The 19,735-nt window shown below is 38.0% G+C and overlaps 1 protein-coding gene across 2 annotated transcripts in view; it reads left to right on the top strand.

Annotated features, from left to right (window-relative positions):
* The window catches only part of PLA2R1 (phospholipase A2 receptor 1), a gene marked incomplete at both ends in the record, with an annotated part of 124,325 nt that overhangs the window by 85,806 nt on the left and 18,784 nt on the right, over nucleotides 1-19,735 (top strand). For both annotated transcript variants that reach the window (XM_080667890.1, XM_080667889.1), the window contains 10 exons: nucleotides 2,163-2,247; nucleotides 4,675-4,807; nucleotides 5,375-5,410; nucleotides 5,880-6,037; nucleotides 8,461-8,525; nucleotides 9,088-9,191; nucleotides 11,045-11,184; nucleotides 17,666-17,783; nucleotides 18,440-18,570; nucleotides 18,924-19,071. In XM_080667890.1, the coding sequence (XP_080524016.1) occupies nucleotides 2,163-2,247; nucleotides 4,675-4,807; nucleotides 5,375-5,410; nucleotides 5,880-6,037; nucleotides 8,461-8,525; nucleotides 9,088-9,191; nucleotides 11,045-11,184; nucleotides 17,666-17,783; nucleotides 18,440-18,570; nucleotides 18,924-19,071 (1,118 nt within the window). The remainder of the gene's footprint in view (nucleotides 1-2,162; nucleotides 2,248-4,674; nucleotides 4,808-5,374; nucleotides 5,411-5,879; nucleotides 6,038-8,460; nucleotides 8,526-9,087; nucleotides 9,192-11,044; nucleotides 11,185-17,665; nucleotides 17,784-18,439; nucleotides 18,571-18,923; nucleotides 19,072-19,735) is intronic.

The following is a 19,735-nucleotide window of genomic DNA, read 5'->3' on the forward strand; positions in this document are numbered from 1 at the left end:
CAACAATAGCCATCCGGTGTGAATGAGCTAAAATTGTACTTATTTTTGGTTAGATTGGCAAAAATATATATATATTTTTTGGTGTGCCAGAGAATTTTAGTAATTAGTTTATGTGTGCCAGGAGATGAAAAATATTGAAAATCACTGCCATAGGAAGGTTACTATGTAATATCTAACAAATTATTCATCTCCAAAATCTAAAAATGGCCTTAAAAGTAGGAGTCTGACACTCTCCTCAATGTGTGTGTTATAGAGTACTATGGGGAGGGGAGAAGGCAGATCTTGTGGTTAAATGTTTGTAAAGCAAAGTACAGTCTTGGAAATTTGCCATATACATTAATATTGTAAAAGCTCTAGACCAGTGGTCGGCAAACTCATAAGTCAACAGAGCCAAATATCAACAGTACAATGACTGAAATTTCTTTTGAGAGCCAAATTTTTTAAACTTAAACTTCTTCTAATACCACTTCTTCAAAATAGACTCGCCCAGGCTGTGGTATTTTGTGGAAGAGCCACACTCAAGGGGCCAAAGAGCCGCATGTGGCTGGCGAGCCGCGGTTTGCTGACCACTGTTCTAGACGGAAGCACTTCCTCTGACCACAAAACTGTTGTGTGTGTTTTTTAAAACACTTATCAACATCCCATAGAATTCCTAGTCTCTGCAGGAAACACTGACCTGAGACCAGGATTCCCAAAGCTGCTGATTATCACACTCTCTGGGACACCTTTTAACACAGAGCCCTCTGGTCTCACACCAGAGCTGCTGAATCAGATTTTCTGAGGTTGAAGAAAAGTTCAAGAAACTGCCTAGTGAACTGAATTGTTAGCCATGGGTGGGGGCCACAGATCCAAAGGATATGTGATAGTCTCCGTTGTTCTAAGTTGCAACTTCGCTTCATGACTTTAGCCAATTGCAAAATACATGTACATACTTATACACAGTGAGCTTTGCTGTATGAAACAACCACATGCTAACTGCTTCCACGTTTGCTGTAAGATCAAATATCATTTCTATTTACATAAGTTCTCACGCTTGGAATTTCTAGATGTATTTAGTGCCAAGCACCTATCAAGTTATTGATTTTCAGCATCTAATCACAAAAGCTATGTAATATATGTTTTACTTTTGCCCTGACTTCCAGGGAGTTCAGCCAAGTCTGATGCCAAATTACAGCAAATAAACCAGTTCTCATAGTTAGCATATACTAGTATACTTCCCCTTCCCGGGGCACTGCTTTTCTGTTACTATTTTATTTTTATATTATTATATGACATTATTAGAAATTATACCAGTTTAGAAATTGATGGAGAGAAAATAAATACCAGTTCTAGGAGCCAGTATATAGCAGAAAAACTGTAGGATGCTGAGTTCAGTGAGGAAAGGAATAAAAAGTTCTCCATACAGGGAGGGTAGTGTGGACTTCCAGCCTAGGACGTGGAGATTACCATATTTTTCCATGTGTAAGACTCTATTTTTTTCTAAAATTGTTAGACTGAAAATCGAGGGGCGTCTTATACATGGAAGTCAGCCGAGGAGGGAGCCACTTGCTTGCTTGAGTCCTCTGGGGTGTGACATGTTTGTCCTCCGCCTTATAGGAAGGAAGATGGTTCTCTGTGGGGCTTCTCGCCACGTCTAGCCCTAACCCACCGTGCCTCAGGCTGATTCGCTGTGGAAACATTTCTGTTGGGATCTGAACAAAAACCCCAAACATGCCATGCGCCTTTTATTAAACAGGAATGTTGGCAATGAACCTTCAGAGAATACATGAGCGTGTGACAAAAGAGCCACAAATCAAAGCATCTCAAAGTAGTATAAATAGTACAGTATAGTGAAGTCCAAAACCTCTTACCAACTTGGCTTTCATGTGTTCCAGGCCAGATTGAAGGGTGTTGCCCTTCCTAACGAACATGAGAAAGCCATGTTCTCAACAGGGGCTGGCTTCTCCCCCAACTGCACATCACCGATGAGCATAGCACAAACCAAGAGAAATGGGAAGCAGAGGCTAAATCTTCTCTCAGTTCATTTCAGACCTCAGGTTTTGCACATGGGAGATGTTTATTTGACTTGATCAACCCTGCCCGCATCAATACTGACTTGAGCCTTTTTCATACTGTGGTGAATTCAAAGGGAAAGGCCAAGTTTCTGTTTCTTCTCTTCACAGGACAGAGGAAAGGCAGTTCTGGATCGGATTCAATAAAAGAAATCCCCTGAACGCTGGCTCTTGGGAGTGGTCCGATGGAACCCCTGTAAGTCTTTCCGACCCAGAGAAAAGGAAAGGAATTCAAAACAGGTGACCCTGGAACCACTTGATAGATCAAGCAAATGAACCTGGAAATAATGACCCTATTTCCCATGACTCAGACCCAAACCAGAAACTACACCAGACCTTCGTGCCAGAAGAGTTATTTCAGGAATGCCTGGGAAACCTTGGCCAGCCAGCTAGTTCTGAGGCCAGATAGTTTTGTAGGAGCTTATCTTGAAAAGGATCAAAATCTCCAGAAAAGTCCTCACTCCATCTACCGTGTGAAGAAGAGTCTCCAGCAAAGAAGCCACTGTTCTTTCTTTCTTTCTTTTTTTTTTTGAAGCCACTTGTTCTCAAACAATACCAGGCTTCCTTTACCCCTCCCTCCCTCTCCTGCCCAGCTCCTTAGTATGTGGACGTGGGACCCTCATCCATGCCACAAGGAAAAGAACCAGTTTCATTTTATCTCCCTCTAAAAGGACGGAAATGCCAGTCTTAAAAATATCACCTCCTTCTCAGCCAGAGCGAGTCATTAGGAAAGAGAAAGAAAGATTTGCTTTTCGTTAGCCTCAGACTTGTAAACACCTGCCTAAAGGAAAGGAGGAACTTAACACTACGTGTTTTTTCAGGTTCAATGAGTAATGCTCACATTTTTCTCAAGAGGATAGGGAAAAAAACAGAAGCAGTATCCCAGATTGAAACGGGGTCCATCCGAGGGCACAGGCAGAATCAAGTTGTTCGCTACACCTGTGAAATGGGCAGGCTAGCAATAGCCTGCAGCGAGCATTTGCTGCAGCTCCTGTTTATTGAGCTCTAACTCCCTTCTAAGTTCTGAGCTGAATGCAGTCAGTCCTGCCTGCATGGTCTCATTCCATCCTTACAACAATTCAATGCAGTGAGTACTGAAATGATTAAATAGTTTGCCTAAAATAATACATAGGAGAGCCAGGAGTGGTACACGGTTTGCCTGCCTCCAAAGCCACAATATTACTAGTATGTTTCCTAGTTGGCAAAATATCAGTAGCTAAACTTTGAAATGGTAAAGATCGTTAGAGAAATAGGAACTCTACACCCGCAACAGAGAGAGATTTGTGTCAAGGAAGAGATCTGTGGAAAAGCTATATGCTTACAATGAGAAGAAGAAAATAGGGCATGCTAGTTAAAAAAGTAAAGTTTCCACCCATGTACTGCTTCTTTAAAAAGGGCATCAGGACCAGAGGGTGGGAAGAGATCTTAAAGATCACCCAGCCCCACCTATCTGTTATGCTGATGAAGAAACAGAGGCCCAGAAAGCAGAAGGGGCATAACAGGATTGATCTGACCCCAACCTGATGTTTGGTGATAAATGTCATTATAGCATTTAAAAGCGTAGAACAGAACAACAGATCTCAGTGGGTAGGGGCAGGGATGTTGGGGAACAGGAAGAGATGTAAAAAGAACATATATGCATAACCCATAGACTCAGTATGGAGAAGGCCTGGGGTGGGGTGGGGGTTGTGTGGAAGGGGGCAAAAAGGGAGAAAATGAGAGACATCTGTTATACTGTCAATAATTTAAAATAAAATTTAAATGATGTGTGCTCCATAGAGGTTGAGAACACTCCATTTCATTTTACTAAAACAAACTTATTAGTAATAGGAGAGGAATAGACAATTTGGTTCAGAATGAAGGAGACAAAGCCATGAAACGGCACTGAGTTCCTCCTCACTCTCACTAGATAAAATGAATATTCAACCTCATGCTGTTCTCTGAGTCGGAGCTCACATATATTTAAGTTAAATTCCATGACTGTGTACATGTTTGAAGAGGAGCACAAATAATTTCCAAGCATCCTCTTTTTTTCCCAAAATTTCACCTTAATTTTACTTGTGCTCCATCCACTCTTCTACCAGACAGTCATTAAATCATTGAGAGTGTTGAATCTTTATTGAATACCTCTGTTGTGTGATAATTCATGGAAAGTGTTGGATCGTTTCCTGATTCAAGCTAGTGGTGACTTAGAATTTAGTGATTAGAAACTAAAAGCTTAGTGTCTGAACAAAACAATTGACACCAAAAGTGAGACCCAAATCCGACAAGTCCCTGAGCCTCTAAGAAGTTTACTCAGGATCCCACGATAGCTAGCCTAATCCTGCTAGTGAGGAAATAGTGGAAGTTGGGAAAGAAGCATGCATCGGCTTTGCTCATCTGGAGAAAGGAGTAGCATGCCTCTTTTTAAGAAAAGATCATCCTTAGGAAAAATGTTTAAAATTTGATTCACTGGTTCTTCACAAATAGGGGACAACCTGTAACTGGAATCATATCCAGACCTTTTTAGAGCTTCTCCCAGAAGTCTATTGTGGTTTCTTTACAAGGGTGCCTTTTATGATCTTTTGAAACTTTTTTTGTGGGGGAATCGTCATTAAGGAATAATGAACTTCATCTGCTGCAGGTTATCTCTTCATTTTTAGACAATACTTATTTTGGAGATAATACAAGAAATTGTGCTGTTTATAAAGCAAATAAAACATTGCTGCCCTCGCACTGTGGTTCCAAGCGTGAATGGATATGCAAAATTCCAAGAGGTAAAAATATTAACAAGATCTTTACTATATGTTTGCTTTTTAAAAATCTATAGCATTTTCCCAAGTGAAGAGTTTCAAGGATCTTAAATGCAAGTATCTTGGATCACAACCAGTAGCCTTCATGATGAACCAAACTGCACTATTTTAGCAAAGAACAAATCATAGGGGAATTTAAAAAAATGACACAAGTGCAGTATGCTAAGTTAGTTAATAGGAAGTGAGGATAACTGACTATATCATATTGTGTTTTGCGAGTACAATCTGGAAGAATGTCGTGGTAACATTACAATCAAACAAAATTACTTGTCAAATGAGTGAGTGAAAGCACCTAGAATAGTGTGTGACACACAGTAGGCCCTCAGCAAGTGTTCACATCCTTCCATCTGTAAGCAGAGCCTCCTCCTCAAGTATGAGAACTAACCATATTTCAAATAGTACAATGTACTTGGTTTTTAAATGGTCTTTTAAAAGACAAAGTACAAAATATTGTGTTTAGAGCTAAAATAAGTCAGAGGTAGCACATCTGTGAAGAGTGATTACTCAGGGTGGTTTGTTTTTACTTTACAGATGTGAAACCCAAGATTCCTGCCTGGTACCAGTATGGTAAGAACCATCCTGGCAGTTCCTGAACTTCAAATTATGTGCTATTATATAGCATTGTCATATTATTACAGTTCAGCAGTTGAGCCCCTTTTCTTATGTCAATCTAGAACTAATTTGTTCAAATTAACAAATAATCAGTAAATAATCAAATTGATGAATGTTATTAAATATGATTAATGACCAATATCATAGCTTAACTCCATTTTAGTACCCGTGATTTTGAAATATGCATCTATCCCAGACCTTTGAATACAAATGAAGGTTTCTTATATGAGACAGAACAAGGAAAGTGAGCAAGCTATATATTTATTTATGTCTATTTAAATATATTTATTTAAACACACACTATTTTTTCAATGCTGAGTAACCAAGTTACGAATTTGGGGTTCATTACAGCCTATCTTATTTAAGGCTGCACTATATTGGTCAATACTTTCTGCATTATTTGCATTGTTTATTTTTCTTTCAGATGAACCCTGGCTCTTTTATCAGGACGCAGAGTACCTTTTCCATACCTATGCCTCCGAATGGTCCGCCTTTGAGTTTATCTGTAGCTGGCTGGGCGGTGCTCTCCTCACAATTCATTCTGCACATGAGCAAGAATTCATCCTTAGCAAAATAAGAGTGGTACTTGAATACATTTAACCTAAGAAATTTAGAGCTATCTCCTTCTTCTGTCCTTGGGGGATTTTTTAAATTTGACTTCAGACATTTATTTAAGTTTCATTAAAAGCCATAGATTTTTGAGAATTGGTTTTTCTCTGTTATAGAGATAAAGAGAAAATAATGAAAACACAGGTTTACAATGTTGGTTAGTCATTTCACCCCTTTTATTCATTACTAGCAACAATAGTGAATGAGTAGAGTGTTATTACTTTTATGAGGTTCATTCAACACATTTATTCAGAGTCTACTCTACTAGGGACCGAGGCTCTATCGGTGATTAAAATAGACCAAAACTCCTGCCCTTTTGGAGATTACGGTCTAGTTTGGGGAAAAAGACTAATCAATACAAGTTAATAGAATCACACAGAGTTCTATAAAAAGATGAATGGATAAATGGCATGGAGGAAAATAAAGCACAGATGTGGGACAAGGGGTATCTGGGAAATGCGTGGCTGTTTTAAAGTTACAACAGTAGAGCCCCAGCTGGGTGGCTCAGTTGGGTGGAGTGTCATCCCATATATCAAAAGGTTGCAGGTTCAATTCCCAGGCAGGGCACATACCTAGTTTGCAGGACTGATCCCCAGTCAGGATGCGTAAGGAAGGTTGTTTCTCTCTCCTTTCCTCTCTCTAAAATCAATAAACATATCCTCATGTGGGGATTAAAAATGATAATAAAATAAAAAAATTTTTTTAAAGTTACAACAGTACGGTATTTTTACTTACAATAGTATTTTTAAGTTTGAAAAGTCACAATATACAGAAAATGGTAAGATGTGGTTTTCCATTTCAACTTAAGATAGAAAAAGACTACTCTTACTCTTTTGAGGAGCTAAGCGAATTAGAAATCAGCATAGCACATTTTTATATTCTTTTATATGAAGAATATTAATGTCTTCTATTGTTGTGGTTGTATACGTATGCTAAAATGTAAAACAGCCATTTTTCGTATTGGATTTTTAGTTTGTCCTGTGAAGTTCTCTCCCATATCACCACAGGTTATGATGTGCCATGTGGAGGATCACCATGCTATAACGGAGGGGGTAATAAACATGCCACTGACGATGCAGTAGTTACAATTTCTCTTTAAAGGTCCTTAATTGGGGCAGTGAGCAATCAGGCCGTGATTTCTGCTGTTGTTGCACATGAGACCTCTTTAGAGTGAATGAAAGTGTCATGGTTCTCCCACGGAGTTCACAGCCAGTCTCAGTGGACCCATTCCAGAGCCTGACAATGGGACTCTAAATTCAGCATGGATGCACACGTCCATGAAACAACACCTCGGGGATACAAAATTATCGTTGCTCTATCTTGCATTGTTCTCAAATTGCTGATATGGCAGACAGCCACACTGTTTAAGGAGTAAAAATACCTGTTTATAAATTAGAATGTTAGAGAGATATGAGGTACTGTTTTATAATGATCTGAAATTCATATGGAATATATATATATCTTGACGTGTATTGTCAAGTCTTTACAGAAGAAATGGAAGTACAAACTTAAATATATGCTTTCAAAATAAGTTTTTAGCATATAAAATTGAGTTACATTTTACACACACAGCACACAAAACAATAAAGTATATTGATTTAGAAGTCTCAGAGAAATCCTTACTGCCTCTTCTTCCTTCATAATTGAGGAGGGAATTTCAATTTCCTGGGTCATAAGTCTAGTATTACACCTGTTCTAACATGTTTGTATGTGCGTGTGCACATGTGTGTGTGTGTTTGAATTTCATATTTTATTGTACTGAGATCTATGTGATAAATAATAGTGTAAGATTAATAAAACATATAAAGGATGACTTTTTAGTTGTCAAACATTGGAAATTCTGTGGTATTCTTTTGTCCTACATTGTGTCTCACTATATGATTGAAAGCTCCCTAGACTAATCCCTCAATTTCAAAATCTTTCCACTATTGATGCCTTTGTACCTTGAATTGTTTTTCAAATAGAGTGACATATACAATGAGCCTCTATAAGCTCATTAATGAAAATTTCATAAATCACTGAGAAGATAAACCATTGAATTCTTAGTAAGAAAAATGAATTCACGTTGTATTTTACTTTACCATATTACTTTTTAAATCCCTATTCTGAGAGAAAATTTACTTTTAAATACATAGGAAAAGTTGTAATTAAGATATTGCATGTTGTATGAATATTCAATATTTGATTCCAATTTCCTTCAAAATGAGGAGGGAATATCTTAGAATAATGAAGCTTTAGGTTTTCTCAAGATGGTAGGCCTTAATGTACTCTTCTTTAGATAATTGGATAAAATACTGAAGAATAGAAAGCTATTACCAGCAACCCCATTAATCTTACTAATGAAAAGGGAAAACAAGTAGAATAAATGCTGACATTTTCCTTTTTTTAAAAAATAGCTGTCAAAGTATGGTGTAAATTGGTGGATTGGACTTCAAGAAGAAAGAGCCAATGGTGAATTTCGGTATGGACCTAGATTAATTAGCATTTAATTTTGTTTGACAGATTTTAGTTGCAGAATGATTGGGCTGGATCTTAGTGATCAATTTGTTACATAGCCTTCAAACATTATCTTTAGCTTATAAATTTTCATTTCCCTAACCCAACACATGAGTATTTCTTTTAATTTAATAAAATGTATGCCTTCAGCCCTGACCAGGTGGTTTCGTTGGTTGGAGTGTCCTCCTGTACACTATGCGAGTTCTATTCCCAATCAGGACACATATCTAGATTGCAGGTTCAATCCCCAGTCCAGATGCATTCGAGAGGCAATGGATCAATGTATCAATGTTTCTCTCTCACATCAATGTCTCTCTCTCTCTCTCTCTCTCTCTCTCTCTCTCTCTCTCTCTCTCTCTCTCAAATTAATAAAAACATATCCTGGGTGAGGATTAACATATGTGTGTGTGTGTGTGTGTGTGTGTGTGTATTATGCCTTCAATCCATACCCCAGTACTCCAAGAATGGTGTTGAAGATTGAAAATGCAGAATGAGAGAAGAACTTAAAATTTTTAATTTTCCTGCAGCTGGAGAGATGGAGCACCAGTAATATATCAGAACTGGGACAAAGGAAGAGAAGGGCCTAAGAATAACCACAGCCAGAGATGTGGCTTCATTTCATCCATAACAGGTTATTTTATTCATCCATGCTTAGGTTTCTAATACAAACTGATAATTTTCAGGAGGTATGACATCTCTTTTTCGTTGCATAAGCACGGTGAGGAAGTTTGATTTGGTTGTTTTGCTTTTGAATTTAATGTGTTCAATTTTATTCATCTTAAGGCTTAAGAATGGCCATTCCCACAGTTTTTTCCATGAACTCATGTTCTTGAAATTAAGTTACATCCAGATAAAGCATTCCTCATGAACTAAATAAAAAAGTATAAAAAAATGAGTCCTTTGAAAGTGGGTCAAAAATATGTGTGCCGAATACTGTTCTCTATGAAATTTCAATATGAGCCCATTTTTTATCTTTTTCTAGTATCCGATTTATAATTGGCCAGATTTTTAACCTCTGAGAAATTTACTTCCAAATTCCCATTTAAGAAAAAATTTCATTGAATTCAGTATTGCTTTAAAAAAAAACACCTGGCAAATGAATTGACTAACAAAATAAGACCCGAAGCAGGGAGGCATGGAACAGACTGACATACTTCGATGTGGGGTTGGGGAAATGAGAAGAGGTAGTAAACCAAAGAACTTATATATTTATATGCATAGCCCATAGACACAGGCAATAGGGTAATGGAGACCTGGGTGGTGGGTAGGGGCTGGGAGGAGGGGAGGAAAGGAGGGTCGAAATGGGAGATATTTGTAATACTATCAACAATTAATTAATTAATTAATTAATTAAAATAAATAAATAGGAAAAAATACCTAGCATTAATTGTTGCTTGCTTTAGAACACCAACTGTTTACAAGTGGGATTTAGAAGCATATCTATGTTGAAGACTTTTTTTTTAATTCTACCCATCAGTACAGTGTTATTTGTATAGATTGCCCACTTATATCCATCCCACTCTTTTTATCCAATAAAAAGTAATGATGTTCCCGACTCTAACAGATCCATAACAAATCTGTGTCCAAAGTCAGGAGCAGGATGAATATGGAAAGCAATCCTGGATGCAAGGGCATCTACAGAGAAAGTCAGGAAAAGAAAAACCATGTGGTTAATCAGCTCACTTTTGCCAGCAGGTGTCACAACAGCCTACAAGAAAGGCTGCTTTGTGATTCTGGAGGTATAGCAGCTAATCTGCATTTAAAATAGCATACCAGCCCCTCCTTCAAAATGCCAACATATTTTTGGCTTATATCTCTCACATGGAAAACTGAATCTGTCCTTGCAATTTCCATGCATCCTTGCCCTGTTCTGAAATTATAGCTTGAATGCTATTGAAATACATTCTATAATCTTTGAAAATATAGCTCTTCTAAATTCAAAAACATCTTCCAGGAGGCTAAGGACTTTGGGGATATGTTTCCTGCGGGCATGTCTAGATGTGAGCCTATTTTGTTTAAAGGTCAGTGTTAAGGAGTGCTCCTTTCTGAGAAGTTTGTGAGCTAATTTTTCTACATTATTATATTTTCAAACAAATTTTAAAGTAGAAATGGTCATCTATTGTTTTAGAATCTTTTTTCTCTCTTTACACTGAAGTTGAATATTTTAAAACAAAGGCATTACTCTACAAAATATTATTTTCCTAATGAAGTCAAATACTCTTAGAACTTTAATCAGTTCTATGATTTCAACTGCAGTATTTGTTTAGATATTTTTGCATTTGCATTATTGAATTAGAATTACTGATTTTGCCCCTTGACCAATTAGCTTTGGTCACTAGAGAACTCTATGATTCATAGTTAAATTTAGTTCAGTTTCTAGATTTAAAAAACAACCTTTGATAAACTGAGGCAGTCATAAAAATACCAATCAATAGAGAATGTTACCATTGCTTCTAGTCATTTCTAACCCATTTTCCCCTCCAGGACTCTGGGCTAGTGAAGAGTGTTCAGTTTCTATGCCCAGCATCTGTAAGCGAAAAAGGTTTTGGCCCGTAGAGAAAGAGAAAGATACACCAAAGCAGCATGGACTGTGTCCCAAAGGATGGCTGTATTTTAACTATAAGGTAAACTTATTTTCAAAAAGTTGCCTTTGTTTCTCTTTTGTAGATATAAATTCTAGAAAGTAATCAAAAAGTGGGTGTGACTTCGAAAACTAGACCTGGAATATTTTTGTCACAACTTTCAAGAGATTTGAGAAGTTTTCCATTTAGGGATAACCCTCTTGGGATAAGGAGTGTTTGTGAGAAACAGCCTTGATGCCACCCTTTGTTTGTATATTCCGAGTTTGTATATTCCGCCATTCATTATGCTATATGCCAGTGTGACCCCTGCAAGTGTGTGTGTGTGTGTGTGTGCGCGCGCACGCACACGCGTGCACATGTGTGCATGTGTAGATCTAGATTCTGCTCCCAATAAGTTGTCATCAGGGGGCCCAGGCTCCATCATGTCCTTCTTGTCTCTTCCCTGCCTGGACACGTCCCTGCATAGAGCTCTGCCTGCCTAATGAATTGACCCACTAATAACATAGCTCAGTCAATGTGATCTTGAGCCTCATAAAGCAGGTGCTTCCATGCAAAATTGAAAAAATTTTTAATTGCTAGTGGGGATATTGTAAACCAGATTTGTTATTTCTTTTTTATATATATATATTTTATTGATATTTTACAGAGAGGAAGGGAGAGGGATAGAGAGCTAGAAACATCCATCAGCTGCCTCCTGCACACCCCTTACTGGGGATGTGCCCGCAACCAAGGTGCATGCCCTTGACCGGAATCGAACCCGGGACCCTTCAGTCCGCAGGCCGACGCTCTATCCACTGAGCCAAACCGGCTTCGGCCAGATTTATTATTTCTGATATGGCCTCAATGAAGGCTGAGACTTCCTCTCCTCTCCTTACATTTTATAATAAAACTAGAGACCCAGTGCACAAAAATTCATGCACTGGAGGGGAGGGGTGTCTCTCCTCCTGTGGCTGCCACGAGAGCCTTCCGCCTCCCACTGCTGCCATGATTGCCTTCCTCCTCCCATGCCGCCACCTCGGCCCTCACAGCCACCGCCTCTTCTGCTCTGGCCCTCAGCCGCTGCCGCTGCCGGCCCTCGGCCCTTGCAGCCACTGTGGATTTGTCTGGAAGAACGTCTGGAAGGACATCCAGAAGATGTCCAGTCTAATTAGCATATTACCCCTTTATTAGTATAGATAACTTTATAGGCCTTAGGTGAAAGTCATTAAAATGCATCCCAAATTATAAATGTTTGCTCTTTGCTCATTGACAGCCAATTGTTAATCTGTATGTTCAGTTGCATTGGCAGGGCATTCTCTCCTTTGTGATCTTCCTCTCATTGTTAATTTGTGAAATGGGGCCATTTGGATGTTAAACACATTAATTGAGCACCACTGATATTTTTAAATTGGAGTAAAATTCATGTCATGTAGAATTTACCATCTTCACCATTTTTATTTATTTTTATTTTTAAAAAATATATTTTATTGATTTTTTACAGAGGAAGGGAGAGGGATAGAGAGAGAGAAACATCGATGAGAGAGAAACATTGATCAGCTGCCTCCTGCACACCACCTACTGGGGATGTGCCCGCAACCAAGGTACATGCCCATGACCGGAATCAAATCTGGGACCCTTCAGTCTGCAGGCCAACACTCTATCCACTGAGCCAAACCAGTTAGGGCAGTGGTAGGCAAACTACGGCTCGCGAGCCACATGCGGCTCTTTGGCCCCTTGAGTGTGGCTCTTCCACAAAATACCATGGCCTGGGCGAGTCTATTTTGAAGAAGTGGCGTTAGAAGTTTAAGTTTAAAAAATTTGGCTCTCAAAAGAAATTTCAATCGTTGTACTGTTGATATTTGGCTCTGTTGACTAATGAGTTTGCCGACCACTGGGTTAGGGCAATCTTCACCATTTTTAAGTGCATAGTTTTTAAAGCCTAATTTATCTAATTTTTCTTTTTTACATTTGATGTCATATTTTTTCTTCTAAAAAAGCTCTTACACTTAGGTTTTGATCCACTTATAGTTAATTCTTGTAGCTGCTAGGTTTTTTTTTACTACTATTATAACAAGTGCATCCTGGCAGTGGTCTTAGAGAACAGGTACAAAGAAATGCTTATCTTGTCTAAATATCACATTTTTTATACATGCAGTGACCAACCCCAAAACATGAACACAACTGTTTTTGTTACTAACTCATAATTCCTCCCATGTATAAAAGAGGATGTTAATGGCAATTCAAATTCTTGGCATTAGAGAAATAAATCACAATGGTTCATTTTGGTTCAGTCCTTGGCTTTTATCCTTCCCCCAATATTTTTATCCACACAGCTTAGCTCTATTCCATGTTTCCTCCTGTGTAGGCATAGGGAGTATGTAGACACATACATGGGCCTGGTAGCATGACAGTGGAGCAGACCTGGGGCAAAAAGCAAGCAAATACTTCCTTAGAAATGAATAGAAAGGGCCTGAGCAAAGCACAGACCCAGACATGAGAGCAGAAGGGCTTTCCAAAGCTGTCTGTGGAGCAGGATTAAAACTCCTGCACGTAGCTCAGAATCCTTTTTTAAAAACAAACAAAAGCCTTTATTGATAACTAACAGCTAGATTATGGATTCACACCCCTGATCATATATTTAGGCTCAGCAGGTGAGCTTTTACAAAACATCCAGGTGCAGGTGACACTCTAAAGATTCTGATTTAATTGATCTGCATGGGATCCAGGCATCAGTATTTTTAAAAATCTTCCTTCGTTATTCTAATGTGTAGCCAACACTTATCCAGCAATGCAACAGTCACAACTTGGTCTTCCAGTCATTCAGAGGATTTGACTACTAAGGAAACCATCACAGCAGGCTTCAAACGAAGGTGACCTTTTAACAGAGCATGAGTTCAGAGCCCCCAAGTGTGCTTCCCCACCCCACAGTGCCTTACCCTGCATATCAATGGCTAAAATCCCACCACAAGAGGCTTACTCGCATTTGCCTTAACACTTTCCTTTATTTTGTTTAAGAGAAATATTTCTGAGATTGACTCATCTGTCATCTACACTTTGGAATAAGCGACTTTATCAGATTATTAGAAAAGTTGATTGATAGCTGAGAGGAGTGGAAAGCCCCATGGGCATGGTCCCCTGTTAATTTTTTAAAAGCTACAGAAGGAAAATTGGGAGACAGCAAAAACAAGCATTGCTCACATCACAGTTCTGAATGAGTTGCAAATATATTCTGTCCCATCAAACTTTATTTTTTGTTTGTCATCTTCCTAGGATTAATTTCTATTGTTTATCTCTAAGGAAAAAAGAACTTGGTTGATTAAGGGCCACCTTTTAGAGTTTTAAAACTGAGATACCAGAAGTTAAGATACTTTTCTAATGTTTACAAATGATTTCCTCTGTGTTTGATGGTATGAAAGAGGCTTGACCAGGGATTACCCCCTGGAAGAGTGGTTCATCTAAGAGACTTGTCACAGCAGAACTGTAGGAGGAAGAAATTCTAAGTGTTTAAGTGTGTATGTATGTGTGTGTGTGTGTGTTAGATTAACTTTTGTGCTTCTATTTACACATTTTTATTCAAGGACCTGAATTGAGTGCTAATCGCTGTTTTGAGCCATCTAGTTTGGGATTAGCTAGTATTTTATTTCATGCATAACATAGTCTTTAAAAACACTCCTCTTTTTTAAAAAATGTATTCAAATTCACAGCATTTTATTCATTCATTCACTCATTTATTTAACTATATTGGATATTGGTAAGTCAATGGTTAGGAAAAATGTATACAATCCCTTCTCTTTTGGAGTTTATAGATTTGAGGGAGAATAAATAGTAATGAATCAATCAGGTAAATACTGTGTGATTTAAAGTTGTGACATATATGATGAGTAATTGTTACAAAGTTCTATAAAATGTGTAATAGGAGGACCTGACTGAAGTGGTCCAAAGGACAGGGAGCATTAAAAGTCGGGGGGACAGCATGTGCTAAGGTGCTGTGGTGAGAGGGGATGTGACATAGTTAAGAAATCAAAGGAAGCATAGAGATCTAGAATATGAGAGGGGAGACAAAAGAAGTAGGCAAGGGTTATATCGTCTTAGAGTTTCTGGTTTTTATTCTAAGAGCAATGGGAAATCCTTGATGGGCTTTAACTAAAGAAGGATATGATCAGGACTGAATTTGGAGAAGAATCACTCAAGCTACAGTGCCAATATAGAATAGAAGAGGAGTTAGAACGGTAAGGGCAGTTAGGAAGCTATTACAGTAGTCCAGGCAAGAGATTATTAGTAGCTTGAACTAAGATGATGGTGACAAAGAATGTGGGGCAGTGGGAATGGTGGGGGGCTCTGAGAAATGGGATTTCCAAGTGATAGGATTGAAGAGATGATGGAGTGGGAGAGTGAGGAAGACTCCAGGTTTAGGCTGGTATAAATGCAGCACTTAAGGGGCCATTCAATGTCAGTCAGCACACTGGGAAAGGGCCGAGTTTGGCAGATGGAGCATGAATTCTATTTTCAGATTTTAAGCTGGAAATGACTTTGAAACAAAGAAGAACTTTATGTTCAAAACTTGTTTGGAATACAGGAGAATATCCTTAATTCGCAGTCATAATCAGAGATCCATTCAACTTGACCACATCTTGTAAATTAGTAAGTAAATAAACAATTTAAAATTAAGGATGCTGTACTTCATCTTGCTGGTCTGCTTTAATTATTAATGACACCATTTTGAAGCGTGTTAGTAAATATGTCATATTTTTAGAAACAATGAAATCCTCACAATGTGCCACAGTCAAGCTTGCCTGAAGAGCCAGTGTTGGGGGGAAGGAAGGAAGAAGAGGGGAGCGTGTGTGTGTGTGTGTGTGTGTGTGTGAGTGCGTGTGTGTGTGTGTGAGTGTGTGTGTGTGTGTGTGTGTGTGTGTGTGTTTTCTGGAGAGATTTATTGAGCCAATTGAACCTATGAGGTTCATTGGTATTTATGAATGGTTCATTAGTGTGACTATCTGAATACAAGGTGAATTCACATTAAATGATAAGACTTCCTAATAATTAGTATGTGCCTCTCTTTGGAATTTGTAATTAGAGGAAAGAGGAAAAATGAAGGAAATAGATAAAAAGGCAGTTGTTGTAAAATTAAAATATTTTATAACCAATTCTGTTTCTTTGTGAAGCAAACAAGGTAAAGGGAACCAGAATTGAAAATGTACTTACTTCTTCTCTTAGTTGGTAACTCAGCTTCAGGCTTTTTATACTAAGAACAGTGGGAAATCACTGAAGGGTTTGCACTAAAGAGTGATATGATCAGACCTGAGTCCTGAAAAGAATTACCGAGGCACTATTGACATTTGGGGCTGGCGGATTCTTTGTTCTGGGGGGCTGACCTGTGCATTATAGAATGTTTAGCAGACTCCCTGATCTCTACTCACTAGTTGCCTATAGCAGTCCCGCCACTTTGAGATGTGACACCAAAAATGTCCCCAGATATTATCAAAATATCCCCTGAGGGACAAAATGGCCCCATTTGAGAGCCACTGGACTAAATCTAGAATATCTCACAATGTCATTTGACAGCAATTTCAAATTCTATTGGGTTGTATTTCATTCCATACATATTAATTGGTGACCTTCTTTGTTGTGATGTTCAAAGAAGGACAGCATTTAGTCTCTGCTTTTGAAGGAATTTATGACAGGGGGAGGAATGGGAGGCAGACAAATTTAGAAATTAAGGAAAAATGGGTTATGATGTCATTTCAGAGGAGGATGGGAAAGGAAGCTCTCTCAAGGGTAGGCTTCCATGCTACCCTAGAATTATCTTGTAGTTGAGATTTTCTCAATGGCAAAATCTTGAAATCTGACCTATTAATAACCAGAGTTGTTTATGTTCATTGATGAGCGAATATCCCGATGGAGTACCCTTTGCATAAAGTCTATCCTGACTTCTCTGGAATTTAGCCTGATCTGTTGTTATATCCTCCCTCTCCCTCTCCCTCTCCCTCTCCCTCTCCCTCTCCCTCTCCCTCTCCCTCACCACCCTGATTGACTCCATCTGGCCCTACTAACATGTTTAAGTTTTACTGAGCTTTGGGAGTGGAAGTTTTTCTTCAACTCGGCCTATCCTGCCTGGTAATTACTGCTCCATTTCTCTTCCTGTAATGAGTAACCCCTGCTACACCCGGACGGATTCTCTCATGAGCAACAATCAGTTCTCACTGCCAAATCCCACAGCTTTCCTTCTGTGTTCCATTTAGCAATGTTGACCACCCTCCCCTTTGTGTCTTCTTCCTGGGTTCCCTAGGTCCTGCCCTAGCTTCTCTTCCCACGGGACTCATGTTTTGTTTTTTGTGGGGTTTTTTCTGGCTCTTCCTCATGCACTTGCTGACCACATGGCTGATTCCAAGTTCATAGTGAATTTAAATACTGGAGTCATTTCTGAGCAAAAAAATTATAAAGAATTTTCAAGGCTGATCCGCTGTGTCTTTGGGAAATGTTAATTCATTATAAAAATATGGAAATGAACAGAAGTTTTGTTTTGTTTTTTTGACATTTTTTATAGTGCCTTTTGGTGAAAATCCCCAAAGGCCCAAGTGGTTGGAAGAACTGGACGTCTGCTCAAGATTTCTGTGTTGAAGAAGGGGGGACACTGGTCACCATTGAAAACGAGGTGGAGCAAGGTAGTCAATGTTCATCAGGCAAAAATAACTATTTTTATTCAAGTATTTATTAAACTATTCCCTCAAAATACTAACATTTCCAAATCAATATTTTCATGAATTTTCCAGTTTTACCTATAAGGTTTAGATCATGACATCTATAAAAGTTTGTGCACTGCATTGCTTATAAACTGTTGGTTTGGAACCTTTTGTCTCACCAGTAGTAGTAAAGAGAATAAAGACATAGATCTCATCTGTATTTCAAAAGGCTAAAATAATCTGAGGTAAAGTCTATTGTAATTGCATGGCATAATTTTTTAGATTCCTTTAGATTCACCTAGGAACTTTTATTAGATACTTAGGCAATTATATACTTTAGTATAAATATAGCAAATAAATTCTCTTTTGTTAAGAAAAGCATTGAATTAACATTGGAAATTGTTTTATTAATGATACAATGAAATCCCGGTCTTCGCCAGCTAATTTCTGTCAATTTAAACTGAAACAAAAGTGAAAGACTGCATTACCTTAATAAGGACAAAATAACAAATTCTGACAATTGACTGGTAATTAAGTCTTGATGTCATTTAAATAAAATCGTAGCTATAAACAGAATTGGCTGATTACCCAAATGGTTTATATAGTATTGAAATTTATAATGTATTCTTATTTTTCAGCTTTCATTACTATGAATCTTTATGGACAGACCACTGATGTGTGGATAGGGCTACAAAGTGATGATTATGAAAAATGGCTAAGTGGAAAGCCTGTGGCATATTCTAACTGGTCTCCATTTGATATAATAAATGTAAGTTTTAAGATTTACTTTTTAGAAATTGGCAAGAAATTTTACTCAAGACTTGTTTACTAAACTTTTTTTATACTTCTTATATTTTATAGGCATAAATTTTTATTAGTCAATTATTAATATATTAATTTTGATAATGTAACTATGTAATTTTCACATGTTCTATAAATGTAATTACTTTACTCATCACAAGAATTATTTATGTCTTAGGTTATGAAGTGATCTATGAACAGATTTATTAAATGCAAACAAAAGAAAAATGGTGTTTGAATTTTTAAAATTATGTCCTTAATAGAAATGTCAGTGTTATGATAATGTTATACGTTACCTTTAAGAAAAATCTATTCTTTTAGATTCCAAGTCATAACACCACCGAAGTTCAAAAGCACATTCCTCTCTGTGCTTTGCTGTCAAGTAATACTAATTTTCATTTCACTGGAAAATGGTATTTTGAAGACTGTGGAAAAGAAGGTTATGGGTTTGTTTGTGAGAAAATGCAGGGTAAGAAATATTTGCTTCTTTATTCCTTTCATTTATATGGTTCACTCTTCTTTTCCATTTTGTTTTACATGCTGTATAACTGACAGTTTCATAGCTAACAGTGCCAGGCACTGATTTTTTGATATTTACATACATATAGTCATTTCATTTCTGCTAACCCAGGATTATGCCCTCTAGTGGGGTTCTACAGACTGCAAAGACCACATGAGTGATGGCCAAGTTTAGGCATCCATTTGGTCATACGAAAAGGTATCATTGCTTTGTTCTGGGATTATATGTCTGTTCAGGCAATTAAAAGAATTGCTAAATGCTGGAAAAGATTCAAGGAGCCCTAGCTGGTTTGGCTCAGTGGATAGAGCATTGGCCTGCAGAGTGAAGGGTCCCAGGTTCGATTCTGGTCAAGGGCACATGCTTGGGTTTCGGGCTTGATCCCCAGTAGGGGGAGTGCAGGAGGCAGCCAATCAATGATTCTCTCTCATCATTGATGTTTCTATCTCTCCCTCTCCCTTTCTCTCTGAAATCAATAAAAATGTATTAAAAAAAAAAGAAGAAGAAGAAGAAAGAATCAAGGAAAGAAACAACTCAATACTTACTCCTGTCTTGGAATTCCAAAAATGGTCTTTGTAACTAAACATGGCATGCAGCATGTTTCTCGATCTGATGG

This window comes from Plecotus auritus (genome assembly GCF_963455305.1).
Source record: "Plecotus auritus genome assembly, chromosome: 5".
Lineage (NCBI taxonomy): Eukaryota > Metazoa > Chordata > Mammalia > Chiroptera > Vespertilionidae > Plecotus > Plecotus auritus.